Genomic DNA, 22,310 nt, shown 5'->3' on the forward strand with positions numbered 1-22,310 from the left:
CGCGCAACAACAGTGATGCCTATAACAAATGAGCAAGAGAATACTATGTTAGTACGTTAAAATTGTGTTTTTGTTTTGCTAGGAAATCATCATGACTTAGAGCTGACACGATTTCATTTGGTAACATATTGCAATGATATATTGCGAGAAAGAGGGGCGAGTGACTTAAGAAGTTAGTGCCCGCAAGAACGGGCTGCACTTTAAAGGAATGATCAAGATGCAGGAAGATATGATGGGCGGGCCTGATGTGGCATGCACTGAAAGACGACCCACAGTGATATAGCTTGTCAAAATGGGAAAGAAGTTCTATCAGCCCTTCGATTTTTTAGCGAGGGAAGATTTAGATATTTTTATGTTAGTGATGCTAGAAGTTAGTAATTTTTCGTGATGAAGCGGGCTGCTTTGTTTTGGACCGACTCAAGCTTGTTTACGAGGTACAACTGATGCGGACTCCAAATAAAAGACGTGTACTCCATTTTTGAACGAACCAGTGCCGTATAGGCTAATAATTTAGTGGACTTGTTACGCCTAATGTAGCCAAGGGTTTTACACGTGCTGCTAATAATCGCATCAATGTGATGATTCCATGAAATGTTTGAAGATAAATGAATTCCCAAGTATGTTATTTTTTGCGCATGTGCAATACTAATGCCGTCCATCACGTAACGGGTAACCCTAGGATTACTAGATCTAATGAAAGCTATAGCCTTCGTTTTTGAAACGTTCATTTCCATTTGCCACTGTTTACACTGGTCGGTAGTTTTCCCGAGGTCAGATTGCAAAATGTCAGTGTCAAAAGAGTTAATAATTCGCCTATAAATTACGCAATCATCTGCAAATAGTCTTATTTTAGATTTAATAGTATTGCTGATGTCGTTGACGTACAGTAGGAATAAAATTGGTCTCAATACAGATATTTGCGGCACTCTGGATTTAACTAGTGATCGCAGAGAAGAAAATTCATTAGTAGTTACAAATTGGTACTGGTTACAGGGTGTCTACCAACCGGGAAAACCGGGAATTCTCAGGGATTTTTAGTAGTCTGGAAAAACTCAGGGAAAACTCAGGGAATTTGTGCCTCCATCAGGGAAAATTAGCTGTAATTTTATTGAAAGGGCCGAAAGTCGTGGTAATGCTGGCTCGAGTAACAGACAGAAATTATAATGTATCGTCATTGATGCCCTGTCGTCGGCTGGAGGAGTTGCCAGTGTAGAGTCAACGACCGACTTTCCGGATTCCCGATAATTTGGACGGCTTCGCGGCACCACCATGTACCCCATAGAGTCAATGTATCAGAACGTCTGAAATTTCGGACGCAAAAACTCTTTGGCGTCCGATTTTCCGGACGTTCTGCATGACCGCAGGTCTGAAACGGCATTAATCAAAGCCACCACCGCTGCCATTTTGATTACCTCGCCGCCTCGAACCGGCGCTATCGCACGCAGATCCGCTGGCAGCCATAGCCACCACTGCGGCAACGCTACGCCTGGCTGCTTCGACGTTCGCTATTAAGCTGCTTGCCGTTCGGTGCCGTGTTTCTTCATTTCTCCGCTGTCAGCAATAATTTTGGCTTCGAAGCTTGGAAAGCACGATGCATTCCATAATGCTGGTTCCTGAAAGTTAGTTTTGTCTCAGTACAGTTGTGTGACGCGGTGAAGCATTAGCAAAAGTATTGCGGTGAAGCAGCGTAGGAAGGGGCAATAGTCACGGGACACAGTATGTATTCCTTAATTTTACGCGCATGCACCCGCCCTCTCCTGTCACAGTAGGAGCCCCGCTATGCCTAATAAGTCTACTGACAGGCATTCAGAGCTTTTCCAGGCGTGCCTGTGTCGATTTGAGCCCTTAAGAACAATAAAAGACATGCATTTATTTTTTCGGACTGCCTGACTTTTCGGAAGTTTTCCCGGCCCCTAGGGGGTTCGAAAAATTGGACGTTGACTGTAAACTGACCAAGAGTATGCTTCAAATGGTCCGTAGTGCGAACGCGCGACAGAAGGAGCACGAGATCAGAAAGGACCAACGCATTGAGGAATGAACGGGAAATGAAGTATGCGAGTGCTTCTTTGAAGGAGCCTGAGCTCAAAAAACACTCTTGGCTGACGCCGAGATGCAGGTGTCCCTCATACAAACCAAAATAAACTCTCTAAAGCAGTGAAACACAACACTGAGGTGTCGTGCGCGGGCTGTATGTCAGGACAGTTGAGGTTGACATACGAGCTGTTGAGAGAGACAATTGTGACAAAATTCGGGCCTCATACCACTGAGCTTGCTATCAGTTGGTATAAGTAGCTCATATTCGAAAATATTTGCTTCTGTATGCATCTCCTTTTTATTTGTATTTGAGAATGTCTGACTCGATTTGCAATTTCTTTCGAAGACATTTTATTTGCTGTGCATTTTACTAACCCCTCCCTTCTATTCTTTTTTTTTTTGAATAACATAAACACTACTCCTTAGTATTCAAATTGGATTCTAGAAGAGTTGACTGTCGGGCTAGTTGGTCGTCCATATTTGAAGTAGTAGCTTAGCGCAAATAAAACCACGGACACAAGGAAGACAGACAAGGACAAGCGCTACTCACAACTGTTTAATGGCAGGAAGGATAGTGCACATATATATATATCCTCTTGTCACGCATGCGCCTACCAAGCAGAAGAGAAGCCGGTACATGCACATCAAAGGCGGTTGCGCAAGAAGTTAAATTCGGCATCCAGTAATGTGATGGAAGGTTCACTCGCACATCTATCTCTATTCTTCTTGATAAAGAAGGCCTCAAGAGCGAGCCTGGAAGTTTCTCTGCGTCCAACAAGCTTTCGAAGCTGTGTTCTCGAGTTTGCTGTAAGAGCAGGCGGGGCTGCCGCATGAGGCATGAGAAGCCCTTTGTTGAGTGCTCCAGAGGGGTTGTTTATGCAATTCCCTTGCACCCTTGTGGGAAGCTCTACATTGGTCAAACTGAGCGTTGTGTGAATGACCGTTTAAGAGAACATGCGCAAAAACTAAAGAAAAAAGAGGATAAGGGCGCACATTTAGTGGCTCATGTTACCGCGTGTGGTTGCGACGCTCGATTTTCTGCAACAACTATTCTTGGCAGGAGCGGCAACGCGTCTTCCAGGCTCACTCTTGAGGCCTTCTTTATCAAGAAGAATGGAGATAGATGTGTGAGTGAGCCTTCCATCACATTTCTGGATGCCGAATTTAACTTCTTGCGCAACCGCCTTTGATGTGCGTGTACTGGCTTCTCTTCTGCTTGGTAGGCGCATGCGTGACAAGAGGATATATATATATGCACTATCCTTCCTTCCATTAAACAGTTGTGAGTAGCGCTTGTCCTTGTCTGTCTTCCCTGTGTCTGTGGTTTTATTTGCGCTAAGCTACTACTTCAAATTGGATTAAGTCGGTTGTTTTAAAAAAAAATTTCTTATGCTTACGAAAGAGTGAGAGCATCGGGCGATGGTTCCAGCCCGTCTTGACATAAAACATAGTTCTGCATCACTCGGGGAATTTCGCAAAGGCACTCAGGGAAAACCTGGAAAACTCAGGGAATTTGGAAATGTCAACTTGGTAGACACCCTGTGGTTAGTTAAATAGTTACTAATGCAATTCGCAATCCTACTATTTATATTAAAATAGCGAAGTTTCAATAATAAACGGTTATGAGCTACCTTATCGAAAGCCTTCGCAAAATCAATAAATATGGCGTCTATGTGTGAGGAGTCATTAATAGCTTGGTGCAGGTCAGAGACTAGCTCGAATAACTGCGTCTCACATGAGCGACCCCGTTGGAACCCGTGTTGGTTAAAGGGACACTAAAGCAAAACAATAAATCAGTTTAGACTAATGAAGCATTGTTTGAGAACCCTGCAGGCAGTCACTTCAAAAAAATAGTTTGATTATTAGATGAGAAAATGAAGGTCGAAGTATCAGTATTTAAATTTCGCGCCTAAACCCCAGCGCCGGTATGTCAGCATGACGTCAGGGATTCCAAAGTATGTTTGCGCATTTGGGCCGCATTGGCTGAATAAAGGTTCCCAAAACTTGCCATGTTTAATATTTGGTTCCTTTAGAACACAATGTAGTCAATCTGTACCACTGTATATAACTGGTAGGCCCTAGAAGATGCCATCAAAATCCAAGACGTTACAGCCCCCAGGTGCGGGAACTTAAGTAGCCGTCGCCACCCATATCTTGTTCTTGCACTTTTTCTGGCTTACCAAACGTCTTATCGTTGTAAGAGTGGTGTTTTTGGTGTTGTAGAACGGTAATTCATGGATGCAGAAGAAATCATTTTTCACTTTAGTGTCCTTTTAATAAAGAGGAGATTGTGATCGGTTAGGTATTTCATAATGTGTTCTAATAGTTTACATGGAATACTGGTCAGTGAAATAGGTCTGTAGTTAGAGACAGATGACGGGTCAGCGGACTTAAAAGATTGGAATTATTTTAGCTATTTTCCATTCGTCAGGAACGCATCCTGAATCATTGTACTGTTTAATAAAGAGCGGCGAAAATGTGAGATATCACTGGTTTAGTCATTTTTAGTATTTTCGGACAGATTCCGTCTGGACTGGGAGCCGAGCTTTTAGAAAGGCTATCAATAGCAGCTTCAATGCCCTTTTGGGTGATTATGATATTTATGATGGAGGTAACAGAACAGAGTTCAACATTAGCGGGAACGGAAAGTGCACTTGTAAAAACAGAACAGAAAAAATAATTTAATGCACTAGCGACCTCCAATAATGGAAGGAATTCATTGTCTTTATTTATTGAAATGAAGCCTGATGATGACGGTTTGGGGTTTATTACTTTCCAGAATTGTTTTGTATTGTGGGCTAACATGTTGGAAATATCATGGTGGAAATATTTGTCTTTAGCTGCTTCAATTTCAGTTGTGCATAACTTGGATTGTTCCCGATAGCACTTCCAGGCATCATCAGATGTCAAAATTTTAGCTTTTGAATAAGTGCGCTTTTTTTTTAATACAGCACCTTACGTGAGAGGTGAACCATGTACTTCCAGTAGACAGTAATTTGTATTTTTGGTCTGTACTTTTCTTTAAGTTCAGTCAGCTTGTTACAAACAATCATCCTGTTATCATTGCTATCATGATCATGCATGCCGCTCAAGAATTCTACGCAAAAAGCCGAGAGCTTGCTGGTGATCATTTCAACATTTGCTCGCGCATAATCATAAATGGTTTTCGTTTCATGTACACTTGTTTTGCGCTTTATATTGTATTCACAATGAAGGACGTTGTGGTCACTAATGCAATCTAACACATGAACTGACACGTTGACAGGTTCAGTGGTCAGCACGAGATCCAAGATAGCATCCCCTCATGTTGGTAAGGAAACTATTTGGCGTAATCCATAAAAAGAAATGACGTCAAGAAAATTCTTACATTCAGCTTTCCTTGGGCAGCCTTCAGCTTTAACTGTCCGCCAGTTAATTGCAGGGTATTTGAAGTCACCAGCAAGAATAATAGGTGAGCCTAGAAATTTGTTACATACAAAGCTTAGCGATTCGTTAAGGCATTTAATGAACGTGTCTTGTGAGTCTGGAGAACGGTAACAAACACCAACGGCACAAGTTACACATGAAATCTGAAGCATGACCCACGAAATTTCAATACCGTGTCAAGTAGGCGTGCCTAGAATTTTTTTTTACTGCAATTATAACACCGCTGGATTAATGTGGCGAATCGGGCGTGTTGGTACATATTTAAAAAGGCGGCAGCACAAGGAGAGATGAGACAAACGGACGATCGGCGCTTGTTATTGTCTTCGTCCGTGTCTTTTTTTTTGCTGCTTCCATGTCAAATGACTTGTTTTTCTACTCCAAAATTATTTTAGCAAAATTGGAGCTTCTACGCAGGTTACCAGCAGACGTGAGATGACTCAAAAGTTACATTTTTGTTCACATGTTCACTAAAGAATCCATGTTTTGTTCACACTTTGTTTTCTATGGCTTCTTATAAATACGCCTGTACTTTTATTTTGCGTAAAAGGTGGCATCAATGTATCGAGGAAAGTACTCTAGAAATTAACTGTGTACTTCCTCACTGCACATATCAGCTACGACATTGATTGCTGAGAGTAGTCTGCTGAGAACTCGGCAAAACATTCAGTGTCCGGGTGAAAGTATTGGTCATGTGCTTAGACTACAGCGCAAATATAAGCTACTAAAAAAAGTGCAAGGTCTGACAGGTGTAGCGTTTTGTGATACTAATATAAAAAGTCAGGTAGTCACAAAATTGGCAGAAATACATTTAAACCGAGGCAAACAGTAAGTACAGAAGGACATGGGGGTGTTAATTGTTTACTGAGCTCATTAAAGTACTGGCTCTTTTCGAAATATTTTTTCTGTCTGGAATAAGTATTTTGTTGCATATTTGAACATAAAGTGGTTTGAATCATTACTTATTTGCTCCACTGTTGTACTGGAAATGAGACTTTCTCTGTACAGGAATGCAAAAAAAAATATGGTGTACATCTTGTTAGCTAACCAGAGTGAAACAGAAGCTGGAGCACTTTGGCATGTGTACGTCATGGAGCTTGTGGGGATCGCACGCGCATCCCGATATCTCCGGAGTGGCCACGCGGTTATCCCGCGATAATCACGTGCTCGCTCGCGGAGGGTAGCAGGGAGAGGGCACCTTCGTCGCTCCCGTTGCTCTTTGCGCCTGGCCGCGACGCTGCAGCCAAGGCACCCCGTTCCCTCCTTTCCCTTTCTTGGAACCGGGGAGACTCTCTCTCCGCCGCTCGGGGAGAAGCGCTATTCCCCCGATGCACCGTTGTCTTTCGGCTGAGGAGCTTGCGACAGGCCGCATCTCAATTCAGCCGCTGAGACCGCCGCACGCCGTCCCGCTGTTGCGCTCGGCCTTTGTGACGACTGACCGCCCCAGGGCCCGAGCGCGGATCCACTCTGGGTGAGCTGAACTCCTATCAGCCTCTTTTGTGGTTCCCACATTGTGCGGTTTATTTCACCCCAGACGTGCGGAATGCTCCGCCGCTGTGGTTATGTGTTGTATTTGTATGTGTGGTTGCTGTTGTTGTCAGCTGGTATACTTGTACTCTAAGGTGAATAAACACCTTAGGTCGAAACTCACCCTGTCCCTCCTGGCCTGAATCCGCCGTGGTCGCAACTCACTGCGAACCGCGGGTTAGGGGTGACAGCTCTGACTGTTAGGGCTGCTGCGAAAGTGCTAGCGAGCGACTGCCGCTCCGCCGGCGCTGTGCGATCCAGAGAAGGGTCAGGTGCGCACGCGCGAACTTGAGTAAAACCCCTATAAGCTTTCTTTTTTCTTTGTATTCCTCCTTGATTAACTTAAATCAGTTCAATTCAATTTATTTCTGTAACGTTCCCTGTATTAGGGGCATTGCATGTTGCTGTTTTATTGAAATACAAGCTCTACTAGCCATTGTCAAAAGAAACAGATAACTTAGATGCAAGTTGGTGGGGAAGGCCATTCCAGTTTGATGCTGCTCTGGAGAAAAATGAGGCTGAAAAAGTAGTAGCGCAACCACACGTAACCCACTGCCTTGATTGCTGCGCCAAAAGGAACTGTGGAAACCATGTGGTAAATTTTTTAAGCAAGTAATCAGATGTGTGGTAAGGATCACAGATATGGAGAGCTTGCATGTGGTTGTGTAACCTGCTTGAATGTGAAGAAATTTTATAATGGCTGTCTAACCATAAAAAATTGAAGCCATCTGTATTTAACTGCAGCACATGATGCTGGACACCATAGTTGAGCTTGCAGATCAGTTGCTCATGGTGATTGTGGTGCCTGCATGTTGTGCAGCCATGGCCGATGGTTCCATCCCAACCTGTCAGGCCTGGAAGCGGAGCAGATCCTCCTGGACCAAGGCTGTGATGGGAGCTTCCTCGCACGGCCCAGCAAATCCAAGAAAGGAGACTTTACACTCTCTGTCAGGTGGTCAATTTTAATTGAACCAATGCCAATTTGCTTCCATGCATCTTTGAGCAATTTGGCACATAATGAGTGTGCATCACTGCAAAGCTGGGGAGTGCATTTGCAGATAAGCGTTGTCTGTGAAGTTTTCAAGCAGTTAGTCACTGGCCACGAAGTAGCCAAGCTGCTTGGGTAGCCGCTATATTGTCCATCACATTGTGCTGAGCACTCCCATTGTTGCCAACCACATTCCAACACGCACAATAGCACCTTTGCGATACTGCTGCGCCTCAACTATGGTATCTGCAGGGACTCTTCAACTAAAACGAAATGCTGCAGTGATTGTTCCATGCCCGGTGCTTTCCCCTGTGGTAAACATAATGGTTCAAGCTTAACAAAATCACTTGGATTGGTGGGCCCTCTAGAACTAGATAATGCATAAAACACACATACCTTACACACATGCCTGGCAGTGCACAGGTGTGCTAGGGGAGGGAAAGTCATTGAAGCAGCAATGTGTCTCTTACTACACCTGCTGCCACGAATGAATGCCGTCATCTCTTCAGTGTGCAGGATCCACAGTGGTCAACGACTTTCTTCGAGTCACGGTTAAATACAGAAGCAGTGCCTCCAAGTAGAGTGACACTCCACACTGAGTTTGCATTGAAGTATAAAATGCTTGTTGCCTGCCTTATAGAGACACATATAGTTCGAACTTTCAGTTCATGCTATTATCACGTTGTAATGGCATAAAATAACGCTTTGTCAAAGGTGTGACTTAAAGGCCAACTGCGACGAAATTTTCACTTGTGCTAAATTGACTATAAATACCTGGCTTATACTCTCAAAGTAATCTTGCAAAGCCGCAAGGCTGGTAATTGTCTAACTTTATTATTAGCAGCTATTAACCCTTTGAGGGTCAATGACGTAAATATACGGCACCGCGAACAAAAATGATCGATGCTGTATATTTACGGCGCCGTCCATACGTTTAAAAAGCGCGCCAATGTCCTAACTTTTCATTTTCCATCATGTGCTGGCAATATGCGGGAATACAGGGAATTTTTTTCGCGCCCCGCCTCCTCTCAGTTTTAGTTGCATGGTTTGTTTTAGAGCTAGCTTGCTTTCGCATGTCTATATACTACCGCTGGCGCATTGGCGCGCGTGGGCGCGTGGCGGTTTGGGTTTTGTTCCGCGGGCGGTTTGGGCTTCTTTGCTTGCAAAACTGATGGCCATCTCGTTACTAATCGGTCGAAGGGCGACCGCCTCTTTCTCGCTCGTTTAGTGCTCACAGGGGTGACCATAGGTATGATGCCGCCGTGCATGCGTTTCCGTTGATTCTTTTTTTTTTTTTTTGATACTCGCAAAAACTTGATTGCCTCTGGTTGGCGATAAGATGAAGATTAGCGGAAGTTCGTCACACATTGTGCTTTTTTGATGGGCACACAACCACACAGTTTTCTTGAGTGCGCGTACCTGCGCAGTTTCAGTGGGTGGGACGGCATAGAGCTATGGGTGCAGCCCATTCGTGTTCAGAGGGGTGGAAGGGCGACGTGAGAGAGCCACGAGGAGACGGCTGGAAAATGAGCGTGTGGTGGCTGTTGGAGCAGCAGCCCATCGTGCAGCGGCTCTAATTTCTCGTTTCCTTTCCTTCTTTTCAAGGATTTCGCATTTCGCTACCTTTCAGCTCAGACACCCAGCAGCCAGACTTCATCGTTATAACCGATAATGCGGCATCAGGGCATTGTACAGCGTAGTCCACTTATAACGATACCACATATAACGATATATCGGTTATAACGATGGGTCTACATGAGAGTGTCATTTTATGCATTAGGTCTATTGGGGAAAAAAAAACATAACGATAGGTTATTCACCGCATATCGGATATAACAATAAAAATTTTGCCGTCTGGGTGGCGTTTTCCATGCCAAATCATCGTAACATTTGCGATGCTTAGTTCCCTGAAATGAACGATGTCGAGACGAGGCGATGTTTACCTCCATAAGTTCATATCTACCGCCATTACCGCGCAGCGCGCCCCACCCCGCCCGCGCACTGGAGAGTACCTGAGTAGGCGCTAGCTGCTTCATGAAGAAGTCGGCCACAGTCGCTCCGGAAACGAGAGAAAGAAAAAAAGCTACAAGCAAAGCGGTGCGGTGGCGCCCGTCCTGCACTCGGTCTCCCTCTCTAGCGATAGCAAGCTGACGCAACCGAAGCAGCATGCAACCAACGGTACAACCCAGTGGCCCGCTCGAAGATGGCGCCAACAAAGCGCAAAGCTGTGTTGCTTGACACGAAGATGGATATTTTGCAGGACTCTCGATGCGACTTCAAGTTGAGCACCCATGTGAAGAAGTATGAACTCGCACAGTCGACAATATCAACCATCTTGAAAACCGCGATTATGAAGGCAGGAGCTATCAGCGGCCATGCCGATCAGTGGAAAAGGGTTAGAGACCCTATGTACGCCGATGTTGAAGAGCCGCTTTACCACTGGTTTATCACAACCCGCACATACAGTGAGCCTATTAGTGGGCCAATAATTGCCACCAAAGCAAAAAACTTCGCTTTTCTTCTGGGACGCCCAAATTTTGAGCCTGGAGGAGGCTGGATTCAGCGCTTTAAAGAGCGGCACGGAATCGTTTACAAAAACGTGGTAGGGGAAGTGGTGTCTTTGGACACACAGGCAAAGCAGCAGTGGCTGCAGACAAAGCTGCCTGGCGTGCTCGAGCGCTACACGGAGAAGGACATATATAATTGTGATGAAACTGCTGTTTTTTCAAATGTTGCCGTCAAAGACTCGCGCTCTTAAAGGCGATCAATGCCTCGGCGGAAGCACTCGAAACTTAGGGTGACCGTGTTGCTGTGCGTTAGCATGAACAGGAGCCATCGTCTCAAGCCTTTCATGATCGGGCGATCAAAGAAGCCATCGTGCTTTAAGAATCTGCACATCCCAGTCTGCTATCGCAGCAATAAGAAGGCGTGGATGACCCGTGACCAGTTCGAAGAATGGCTGCTCGAGTTCGACAGTATAATTGAAGGCCAAGGAAGAAAAGTAGTCTTGCTACTTGATAACTGTAGCGCACACAGCGTTAACGCGAAGCTAACATTTGCCGAATTGATGTTTCTGCCTCCGAATACTACGGCAGGCCTGCAGCCGTTGGATGCCGGTGTGATCGCCAACCTTAAAGTCCTGTATCAGCGGCGCATGCTGGAGTGGCTAATTTTAGCCATTGACTGCGCAGCTCCTGGCACGTTGGGTCATGCAGTCGGGCCCCCTGACCTGAAGATCAGCCTTTTGAAAGCCGTGCGCTTCATTTATGGTGCGTGGTATAAAGTAAAGCAGTCAACCATATACAATTGCTTCAAAAAAAGGCGAGCTTTGTGCGTCAGGACAACCTTCCCCAACCCCACTGAGACCAACACGGTGGAAGCTGCTGACATAACCGAGCTCGGGGAGCTTGTTCCTACTGGTGACACAGTTGGTGCATCGATGGCGGAGTTTTTTTACTGCAAACAGTGCTGCCTCGTTCTGCATTGAGGTCACCGACGAGGCGATCGCCGAAGGTGTGCTGTCGTGACAGACTGCAAAGTTGTGCGACGGTGGCGATGGCAGCAGCGACAGTGACAACGAAATTGACAGTGGCTCCTTGACCGCGACCTCGATGTGCACGCAAAGTGCACTGTCATCGATTGATTCCTTAATTGATTTTATGCATGCTAAAGGATTGCCACCAGTGTTCGCGCAGCAGCTGGAATCCATTCACACCGTGGTTGTGAAGCTGAAGCTGCCACAAAAGCAATTGCAGATTTCTGACTATTTCGGCGCGCCTAACCCTTGACACGGTCATTGGCGCTACAAATGAAGTTTGTTTTTTCACAGACTACTTTCTACATCATCTATTCTTTAGAGCAAGTAGCGAATTCAAGTTCGGAGCTGCAAAGGTATGTTCCGCGTTTTTTATTTTTAAAAATTAATTTTTATAACTGCAGTTCAGGTATAGTGATCATTGGTTATAACGATCATATTTTTTCGTCTTCCTTGATATCGTTATAAGTGGACTGCACTGTAGTAAGCGGGTTATCTCACGATGGAAAACATACAAAAGTCCACGATGCAGCAGCTTCTCATTGTTATAACCGATATATAGTTAAAACCGGTATCATTAAAAGTGGGTTCAACATTACTAAAATATTTTTATATTGATACCATAAAAAGTGAGCTTACGATTTCTGAAAAGTTTGTTAATGTTTTCGTAGTAATGAGATTTCAGTGCACATTGTGTTCTAAAGGAGCCAAAAAATAAACCTGGCGAGGTTCAGGAACTTTTACTCGGCCAACGCATTCTAAGTATAAAAGAATATTTTGTGGAATATTATGGTGGGAGAAGCATGGTTTAAGCAGAAAATTGGCTCTGCCGCAGTAGCCATGTCTGCCATGTTGCCACTGGTGTGGTGGCTCCGAGAGATCAAGCTAAGTACCACGCGCGAGCTGAGAGATGAGGTGCGGGAAGGCACCTCGAACTCCACAGGGCACAACCGAGTCATTCCTTATAATGAGTTTTAGAGCGCAGCTCTTCGTCAGCGTAACCGAGTGAATGACCACAGCGAAGGATGAATGAGCGAATGTGGAGTGCAGTGGGGTATGAAAGATGTGAGGAGGAGCATACGGAGGAACCTATAGGCGGAAAGTGGGGGACGAAGGTATGGCGAAAGTGCGAGAAGAAAAGCGTAGTGAGGTGACAGTGGCTACGAGGTGGTGCCATACTACTGCGTGTTGTCCGGTAGGTCTGTCAGCGGTGGCTGCTGTGAATCTGGCCATGTGTCACATGTGCGTTGTCTCACACTATATCCACATTAGCATGGCAGTCACACCTTAATTTGCACCGTTTGCAACATGCCGCATGAGACAGATTGTATGTGCCAGCCGATATATTGTGAAGTGAGAAAACATATAGAGTTGTGCTGAAATATCGCATTAAGGAGTACCTTAATCATCAGTGAATTTTATTGCGGTAGCAATTACATGGACACGCTAGGCACATTTCTGCCATCTCTGTGAGGTTCCATATAAGTGAAGCGTGTGAGGGTGAGCTAACGAACGCAGTTCAATCTCGCATGCGTGAGAGGTCTCAACGCGGTCTGCGTGCCCTCTCCTGTGGCATGCGAGGCAGGGGGGTGAGGCAAGAGAGGTGGGGCGTTCTCCTCCAGCAACTGCTATGGTGCCTCGATGTCCTCCTCACCCACTGGTCTGTACAGAGTGGGACAACCCCGGCATCTACTATGGCGTTGGCAGTGCGAATCGTAGACGCTGTGGTAGTTGCCTTTGGCGGATGGCGTAGGGACACATTGCCGGTGCTCGTGTGTCTTGAAAGCAATCTGCGATGTTTGCATAGTGTGTGTAGCATAGGTCGGCATTGTGGGAGAATCCTTGCTCACACCTGCTCACCATAATTTTTTGAGGCCCCGCACTCACTCACATTCACGCTTACCTCAGTTCTGCGGGAACCCGCAAGGTGGAGAGAAGTAATTAATAAAGGCAAATTCAGACATCCACCCGTTCGTAGCAAATGCTACAAAGGAAACCCATACGGGTTCCTCGAAAGAAAAGCCCCGCAGTTGAAGAAAAATTCATCCTGGTCTGGGACTCGAAACCGGGACCACCGCCTTTCCGGGGCAGCCGCGATTCCATCTGAGCTAACCAGGCAGCTGGCAGATGGCAGGGCGAAGTTGAATTTGTGAACAACTCGAAGGAAAGGCAACAGTTTGACGTAATAGTTCTGCGAAAACTCGCAAGGTGGAGAGAAGTAAAGCTTAAGAGAAGCAAGATTGGTCTTTCGCCCCTGTACCCAGGTCGGATGATCGATTTGCACGTCATAATCGCTTCGGACCTCCTCCAGAGATTCCTCTGGCCTCGTCCTGCCCGGGCATAGTTCACTATCTTTCGGGTGCCAACGTGTGTAATCTCGCTCCGCCCCGACAATGATTGAGTGCCTGGGACGGCCGTTGCTGCTCCCTTTTTTGGACCCCTGTGCGGTCCGGAATCGCAACGCAACCCGCAAGGGGCCTTCACATTTCATTGCGCCATTGTGTTTTGGGAGACACATTGACTCGCGCACATGTTAGACTCCTAGGTCCAGGTGGATATCTGATTTTCCCTTTATTAGTTACTTCTCTACACCTGGCGGATTTCCACAGAACTATTACGTCGAACTGTTGCCTTTGCTTCGAATTGCTGACAAATTCGACTTTGCCCTGCCATCTGCTAGCCACCTGGTTAGCTCAGATGGTAGAGCGGCTGCACCGGAAAGGTGGTGGTCCCGGGTTCAAGTCCCGGACCAGGACGAATTTTTCTTGAACTGCGAGGCGAGGAATCCGTATCGGTTTCCTTTGTAGCATTTGCTACGAACGAGTGGATGTCTTATTTTCCGTTTATCAAACACTTATTGTGCGTGATGGTGTTGTGTGTTTGCATGAAATTACCACCCTTGATGCACTACAAATATTTCTATTAACTTTGAATATCAGTACTTCTATCGCCTTCACTGACAGTAAAACTTGAAAAGTTTACGTCCTTATATGAAGTTGTCTCTTTTCATTATGTAATTACAACTATGTATTAATTGATCAGCAAGTATAGTTGCTATGTACGAACCGGCGAGCATGCGGAAAAAGTAGCTAAATTTACTTTCATGTTAAGAAGGAAATAGCAGAGCATGGGAGGCAGTCTTGTAAAGCAAATCGAATGCCTGAAATAAAAGAATGTAGATGAAAGGCACAAAGCATTAGCATGAGCAAGCCATTTATATCTGCTTCGTTCTCCTAGTAATGCGCATTATCTCGTGCTTATTGTATTTTGCAGCATGTTTACGTTTGTCATGCCACACTTTACTAAATTAAGATACTTCCGCTCACGATGAAGTGCGTGCTGCATGTGTGCCTGAAACAGCTCCGTAAGTGTGGACTATTGCGGTGACAATCAAACCTGCAAGCATAGAAGGAAACATACATAATCCCTGTATATACAGCACACAAACATGTTCTCTGTGTGACAAGTTGCTGCAGTATTATCTTGCAGTTATGTAGTATATTATAGAAGCTTCTTTATTGCAGTGTTGGCTAATAGCAACCAAATATCAAGCGCATAGCAGACGCCTGCAGCTTCCACAGCGGAGAAAGCCCGCTGGTGCGGCAAAGCAGTGTGGCGGCATGGCAATTCTCTGGAAAAGCTTCACCCTCTCAGTATTCTGACACCCTAGCATTTATTGGTCCAATGAGGAACGCAGGTGCAAGATTGGACCATAAATAGGCATAACCATCTCATGCGCACCAGCAAGCACCCGGCACCAACTTGTCGCATCGGCAGACGGGGAGAAGGGGTGAGCGTCCGAAGGAATAGTAGGCGCCATTGGTGCAGACACGCACGCGCACACACTGCTCGCATGACTTCCAACTGTCGTGTCTTGGCGACTCGCCGGCAGCTCCTTAAAGTCGAGGAGCCTTACGCTTCCCAGTCGTTTGGCGCCATCTGCAAAGGTCTTCCCATGCCCGGTTTTGAATGTCTCCGTGCTTTGTGCTCGCGCTAACAGTTGCCACACAAGCGAAGCGTAACATTAGATATGGTGGAAGTTAATGTACATGCTGAACAGTTTCTGTGAACAATTTTTTTTAAAAAAGCCTGTATCGAGATTTTGGTTGAATAATCTGATCGTATCATCGTGCATCCTGTCATTGTATTTTTTGTGATTTCTATTTTTTACTTAAAACAAGCGCACCGCTACTAATAATTTCATGTATTAATTCTGCTAGTGTTTTGGTGTTTTCCATTGTATAAATTACTTGATTGGGCTTCTTTTGTATCTATATGTACGCCCTCCCTCCAATGATCTCTTTTGAGATCGGCAGTATATTCATAAAAAAATTAATAAATGCTATGCGACTTTCGCTCGCCTGCTTGAGCGCACTCAATCCGCGCTCGTTTTGCTGCAGGAATCGAAATATTTTTCCACCCTTTGCACGCCTAACAGTGAGGATTGAGCGAAAGAGCCATTCACACAATAAATGACGAAAACATTTCAAAACTGTGTAAACTACAGCAATGTGGTATGTGCAAGTTTCTCAAGTCTGGAGAAAGTGACCTGGTTTCAAAACACTTCCAACTAGCAGCAGGCAGCCAACACAATGCGACAAAAGAAAAAAGAAAAAACGAAGAAACGCAGATATTCTGCTGAAATGCTGTAAAATTACTTGCTTCGGGCAGGTTAACAGTGCTCTCTCATTGTTTCTCAAGTATTACGCGGTATAAAATAAAAAGCACATGCGCAAACAGCAGAACTTATTATTTAATGTTTCAACTTGTGCAACTCTATGGAAGCTGCTCCACGCCTCCCAAGAAAGCGCTGAAACTAGGAGGGCGAGTGTCAAGTGATGAGGGGAAGCCTGCAAAGCGTTTGAGATGAGGAGATATGTCTCTATGCATAGTTTTTTTCAGTCCTGAAGAAACTAGTTAATTGGAACATCTTCGCAGATTTTATTTCATTTTGCTACCGAGCACTTTTGGACGCAAATATCACAAACATGGTGAACAGGCCAGAATACCTGTAATCCTAGAATTTACACCAGTCGGCAGGTCAAACTGAGCATAATAGAATCTGTTCGCTTTTGTGTTTGTGCTATCGTTTGAGACTATTCTTGTGGTTCTGCCAAGTGCCATTATATTTGAAAAGTAGTACTGCTAAGCACAAGGACACGGGTTCGATCCCCGGCCTCGGTGGCCACATTTTGATAGGGGTGAAATGCCAGAACCCCATGGGTTCAAAGTTAATCCGGAGTCCGCCACTGGGGTATGTCTCTTAATCGTATTGTGGTTCTGGAAAGTCAGACGCCAGAAATTATTATTTCAGAAGTTCACTGAATCATGCGTAATGCAATACACCGTAAAGGCAAAATTTTAAAATAACTCCCCAGCTACGCCTCTCTGTTGCTACACGTACGATCACCGGAAAAGTACTGAGTTGAGTTCCAGTGGCGTGCTCGTCAGCCTGAGCCGTCAAGATGGCTATTTGTTTTTGTTTCTCGCAGGGCCACAGAAAATCTGGTGTCGACGTTGTCGGCGTCTGTTGGCTGTGAGTGAAAATTTCCGATAAAGGCAATAAATAAATAAACAATAACCTGAAAATGAAATTACAGGCTGGGGATTGGACCCCAGGAACTGTGGGTTGCGAGACCAGCACTTTAGCCTATTAAGCCACTGTTGGTCGATGGTGCGCACGCTCTTAAACAGAGTTGTATGTGAAGAGGAAGAGTTCGGATGCGGCACATGCAGCTCGCCAGAAATGTGAGCTTGATACTTCAGGGGTACAAAACCACATAAGCGCTTTTTTGCATACTTCTTCAGGTTGGCATAATACTGCCTTCTGACTTGCTTCCACTTATCCAGAATGGCTTTTTAGTTTTAGCCAGTTTAGGTAGGAGTTTGAGCATGCTCTACTTCCACATAAAGGCATTTGGGGGACGAAGAGCTCAGCTGACATGGTTCTGAATCATGTTGTTGTGCCTGCATCCCAGACAGCTTGCGGTGCATGCCTGCTTTGCACGATGTGTACTTTATGGCAGACGTGCTCTTGAGCTGTTTTGCAGGATGTGGCAAGAAGGCAGCCATCAAGCCTGCCATGCGATAGGCAACAGAGAGTTAGTGCCCAGCTGTGCTTTTGGGCTGTAGAGCACTTGCCACTACTTGTTAATGCATTTTGTCACAGAGAAAGCTGAACCATCAAATGTTTGGTCCCATTGTTCTGTGCAGGAGGAATGGTGTGGTCACTCACATCAAGATTCGCAACACGGGTGACTACTATGACCTTTATGGTGGCGAAAACTTTGCCACCTTGGCTGAACTGGTCCAGTACTACATGGAGAACCAGGACCAACTCAAGGAACGCAATGGCGAAATCATTGAACTCAAGTACCCTCTCATCTGTGCTGACCCCACCACTGAGAGGTGCGTGGGGATGCTGTATGGCCCCTTCACGTGTGAAGGATAAGCTTATCGATTGTTCCTGCACTTGTCACTCGCACTTGTTACTTTCTGTGTGCTACCTTTCTCTTTTGCAAAGCCATTTGTTGGAAGGTAGGACATATTGTCCCACTTTTCAGCACAACAGTACTGTTCTGTAGTGGTGAAATATAAATTGAGCTTGCCTGCATGGGTGCGTTTCTGAACCTCCTTAGAACATTTTGTTTGCTCGCTTTTTTGCTATGTTTAGTTTACTCTGGCTCTTTGTGTTTCCAGAGTGACAAATGGAGACTCTTTTGATCCAAATTTCCTTCCTGCACTAGAATAAAGACACATTAAAAGCCCAAGCCCATCTTTTCCCACTAATAAAAAACACCCAGACATGTTTTCATTACAGCTCAGTGCTTTTATAATTTTGGTGAGATTAGTCTTGCATACACCTGCCAAAATAAATATTGCAATTCTCAGCTTCACTCACACATCAAATTACAACATGTGAGAGATGCATAGCCTTCGAGGCTTTCCATAGAGCATCTACGCACCTGCTAACCCTCCTGAATTTTTGTTATGTTTACAAACTTCTACAATTTTTCAAGAAACAGGTTCTGTTTGCAAGAAAGGTGTGGCTGGTGCTGAAAACCTTGTGCAGTAAAGAAACCTTCATTACACCTGCACCTCCCTCTTGCTCCATTGTAAGGCGCCGTGTACTACTTCAAGCATACCCTAGCCTGGACCACAAGTTTGACCTTGCAGTCATAGTTTGGATATAAAGTGGGCTTTAATAAACTTTCATTATTTGGTAAACAACCAAAAGATTAATATTGAGCTTTAGCTGCTGGTAAGGATGTGTGTGGCACTGTTCGACGAGTTATGCACACATAGCATACAAAATGACAGAGAGTGTGCTTTATCACAACAATGCTTTTTTTTATTTTTACATACTGCAGCCCGATCAGGCTATCGCAGGAGTAGGTGTGAAAGGCAGAGCAATGACAAATAATAAATAATACAGGCAATACGCACAATTCAAACCAATACAAACCAAAACTATTCAATGGCCACCAAGAATAAGTTTAAAGGAAGAGAACGAGTAGGACCAGGCAAAGAATTTCAGTATTCGATTACACAGGGAAATAAACTGTGTTTAAAAGTGTCTGTACGGGCAAAATAAGGTGCGATGTTTCGGTGATGGTGACTTCAAGTATTAGGTGGTTTTGCAGGAGTTAGGTAATCTGAAGATATAGGGCAAGAGGAGTTAATAATGCAATGCAAAAACTTCAGTGATTCCATGCGTTGGCGGTCTGGGAGCGGTTGTAAGCCTAGGGATGAAAGCACTGTATGACCTGAAAAATCCCTATCGTACCTATGGCATATCAAGCGGACCGCTTTTTGGATGGCCTTATTCTGATTAATGTCTCACTGTTTGTGCGGATTCCAGATGGGAGAAGCATATTCTAGTATAGGCCAGATTAGCTAGTTATACATCAATAGTTTAGTATCCGTTAGGGCTGTGGTCAATGTGCAGTGCAGATAGCTTAACTTTTTCAATGCATTTGAGGTTATTAAATCTGTGTGCTTCGACCAAGACATGCTGGGGGTGAAAACAAGACCAAGGTATTTGTATTCACTAACGCTCTGAACTGGAGTATTATTAACTTGGTAAGTAAAAGCGGAAGGCTTTGTTTTTTCAGTGAAACTCACAACAACGGTTTTATGGATGTTTATTGTCATTTGCCAGGTAGCACACCAAGAGCTAAAATTAGAAAATTATTTTTTGAAGCTATAAATTGTCATTAAAGCAGGAAATCTTATGATATAATACACAGTCATCAGCATACAAACATATTTTGAGGTCATGTGACGAGGCAAATCATTTATAAAGATCAAGAAAAGCAATGGTCCCGGCACGGAACCTTGTGGCATTCCTGAGGGCACCTCTGTCACCCTGGAATTAGGTCTGTTAAAGGACACAAATTGAGATTGATCGGAAAGAAAACTAGAAAACCAGCTGAGAAGGTGGGGATTATTAAGGATGGCGTCAAGTTTATACATCAATTTCAAATGAATCGCTGTATCAAATGTCTTTGAAAAGTCAATGAAGATTGCGTCAATTTGGTTGCCCATGTCGAGGTTTATACAAATGTCATGTGCAAATTCACTTAGCTGTGTTAATGTGCTGAACCCACGTCTGAAGCTGTGCTGGACATTAGTTAGTAATTTATGTGACTCAAGGTATTCCATAATGCCTTTGTAAATAATATGCTCTAACATTTTACACAAATGAAATGTTATAGAAATTGGTCTATACAGTTGAACCTGACTATATAGAACCTGCTTACATAGCATTATTCTGTATATCAAACAATTTCTGAACAGGGTATAGTCACAATGAGCATATGTAGCAGAAATTACACTTACATCGAACAGAAATAGCAGTGGCTCCCGATATATCCAACGATAAGCAGCACAAAAGTGCCTCCAGAAGATGAATTTCTCTCGCGGCGGCAAGGAAATCCAGTGGCGCGGCTCGATCCAACCACTCTCCCTACTGTGACCGCGTTACGTCGAGCGAGCTGTCGATATCCCCCTGCAAAAATATATCTTGGCCCACCCGTAGCGCTTGCTTGGACAGCCAATCAGAGGCTCTTGTGCCTTCATCGTGCAAGATGGCACAAGTGCGAGTTGTCTCACTGCTTTTCTGGTTCATTGTGCTTGTGCCTTGTGGGCCTTCTCCCGCAGTGTTGCCATGATGAAGCGGCAGAATTTGCCTTTCGCCGTGAAGCTTGAAATAATAAATTGGGTTGAACGCGGTGAGAAGTGGGATGTCCCTGCAGTGTGCAAGATTTCGAGGAGCACTCTCAGCACGATCTTGATAAGTAAGGGGGAAATTAGGGCTAAAGCGGACAAACTCGCGACCCGGTGCCTGTGGCGCCCGACATGTACACACAGCTGCGTACAAGTGGTTCATCCGAAATTGCTTCAGACGTGCTGGCTTCCGCGTGCCCATTGATGATTCTTAAATTCTGATGAGCGTGATGAAGCCGTTGCCTGTGTTGCCGAAGTTTGGAGCGAGCTGTCAGAATTTCTGGAAGCTGTTGACGAATCAATGGTGGACGAGTTCGTGAGTGCAAATGATCGTGTCGCGACCACAGTGGAGCCCGAAAACGAAGACTACAGTGCCGCCATCGTACCCAACACAAGTGAAATTGGGCACAATGAGGAAAGCAACGATGGTCCTTTGCCCACGTCCTCCGAAGTGGTTGGTGCGCTCGCACTAGTCTGGTTCTTCTGCGCGAATGCGGAAGGCTGCGGCCTCAGCTGCTCCGACTCTTTAGACAATGTAGCCAAGTGCCTGCATCACAGGCAGCGAGATTGGCCAAGCAGAAGAAAATACAGGGCTATTTTATGCTAAGCTAAGCTAGTTTCACCAATACAGCGATTTTATAAATGGTATGTGCTTTTATGACATCCAATTCTTTAGCAGACTTATATCGAATTATGCCCTATATCGAACTGATAGGCATGTTTTTGCAAGTTCGATATAGCTGGGTTCAACTGTAATTAGATAAAATGTGTTTGTAACCAGTCTTGAATAAAGGAAGAACTTGAGCCATTTTCCAGGATGAGGGTACTGTAGAGGATACCAGGGACTTGCAAAATATGACAGTGAGGTAGTGACAGGTCCATAATGAGTACCGTACCAAAAACAAGTTCGGAATGCCATCTGGCCCAGCAGACTTTTTAATATCGAGTTTCAATATTAAGTTCAACACACCTTCGGTAATGTTGACGTAATTAATTGATACTGCACTACGAGCAATGGTGTCTGGTTGGATGATGTTGTTGTCACGAGTGAAAACGAAATGGAAATACTCATTAAATGCATTTGATATATGAAATGGATCATTGAGGGAATCATTGTTAATCACCACAGAAGTAGTCGTCGTATCACGTGGCAAAACTGACGACCAAAATTTACGCGGGTTGGTTTTTAGTAGGTCCTGCAGCTGCACATGGAAGAAGAAATCCTTAGCGCAGTTAATTTTCAGTCTAAGCTCCTCTTATGCTTTAATGAAACTCATCATGGCTGCCTGATTGTTTGAGCGCCTCTTACACCTTAGTCTTTTTACACGTGTCAGATGTAATATATCTCGCGTCATCCAGGGAATTTTCATATTTTTCTTCTTTGTTTTGAAAGGAATAAAACACTGAATACTTTTTTTAACCAAGCATTCGAAATAAGTTACCAATGCGCTAACATCACAAGTAGAACTTAGGGCAGCAAATTCTTCAAAACCATCAGACTGTCTATTATTGAAAGATCATCAGCATGATTAAAATCGGAAAATGTAGAGAAAACGAAATTCTGCTTAGTGACCA

At 44.7% G+C, this 22,310-nt stretch overlaps 1 protein-coding gene and 1 pseudogene across 8 annotated transcripts in view; both read left to right on the forward strand.

Annotated features, from left to right (window-relative positions):
* Window positions 1-22,310, forward strand: part of LOC135903419 (tyrosine-protein phosphatase non-receptor type 11-like) — a 256,113-nt gene that overhangs the window by 27,721 nt on the left and 206,082 nt on the right. For 6 of the 8 annotated variants that reach the window (XM_065433750.1, XM_065433751.1, XM_070534633.1 and 3 more), the window contains 2 exons: window positions 7,805-7,936; window positions 17,721-17,915. In XM_065433750.1, coding sequence (XP_065289822.1) covers window positions 7,805-7,936; window positions 17,721-17,915 — 327 coding nt within the window. Of the gene's footprint in view, window positions 1-7,804; window positions 7,937-17,002; window positions 17,044-17,720; window positions 17,916-22,310 lie in introns of those variants that run through there. The other 2 variants (XM_065433754.1, XM_065433752.1) reach the window with 2 other exon arrangements.
* LOC135903428 (tigger transposable element-derived protein 4-like) lies at window positions 10,176-11,760 on the forward strand (annotated as a pseudogene).

This window comes from Dermacentor albipictus, chromosome 2 (assembly GCF_038994185.2).
Source record: "Dermacentor albipictus isolate Rhodes 1998 colony chromosome 2, USDA_Dalb.pri_finalv2, whole genome shotgun sequence".
NCBI classification, from domain to species: domain Eukaryota; kingdom Metazoa; phylum Arthropoda; class Arachnida; order Ixodida; family Ixodidae; genus Dermacentor; species Dermacentor albipictus.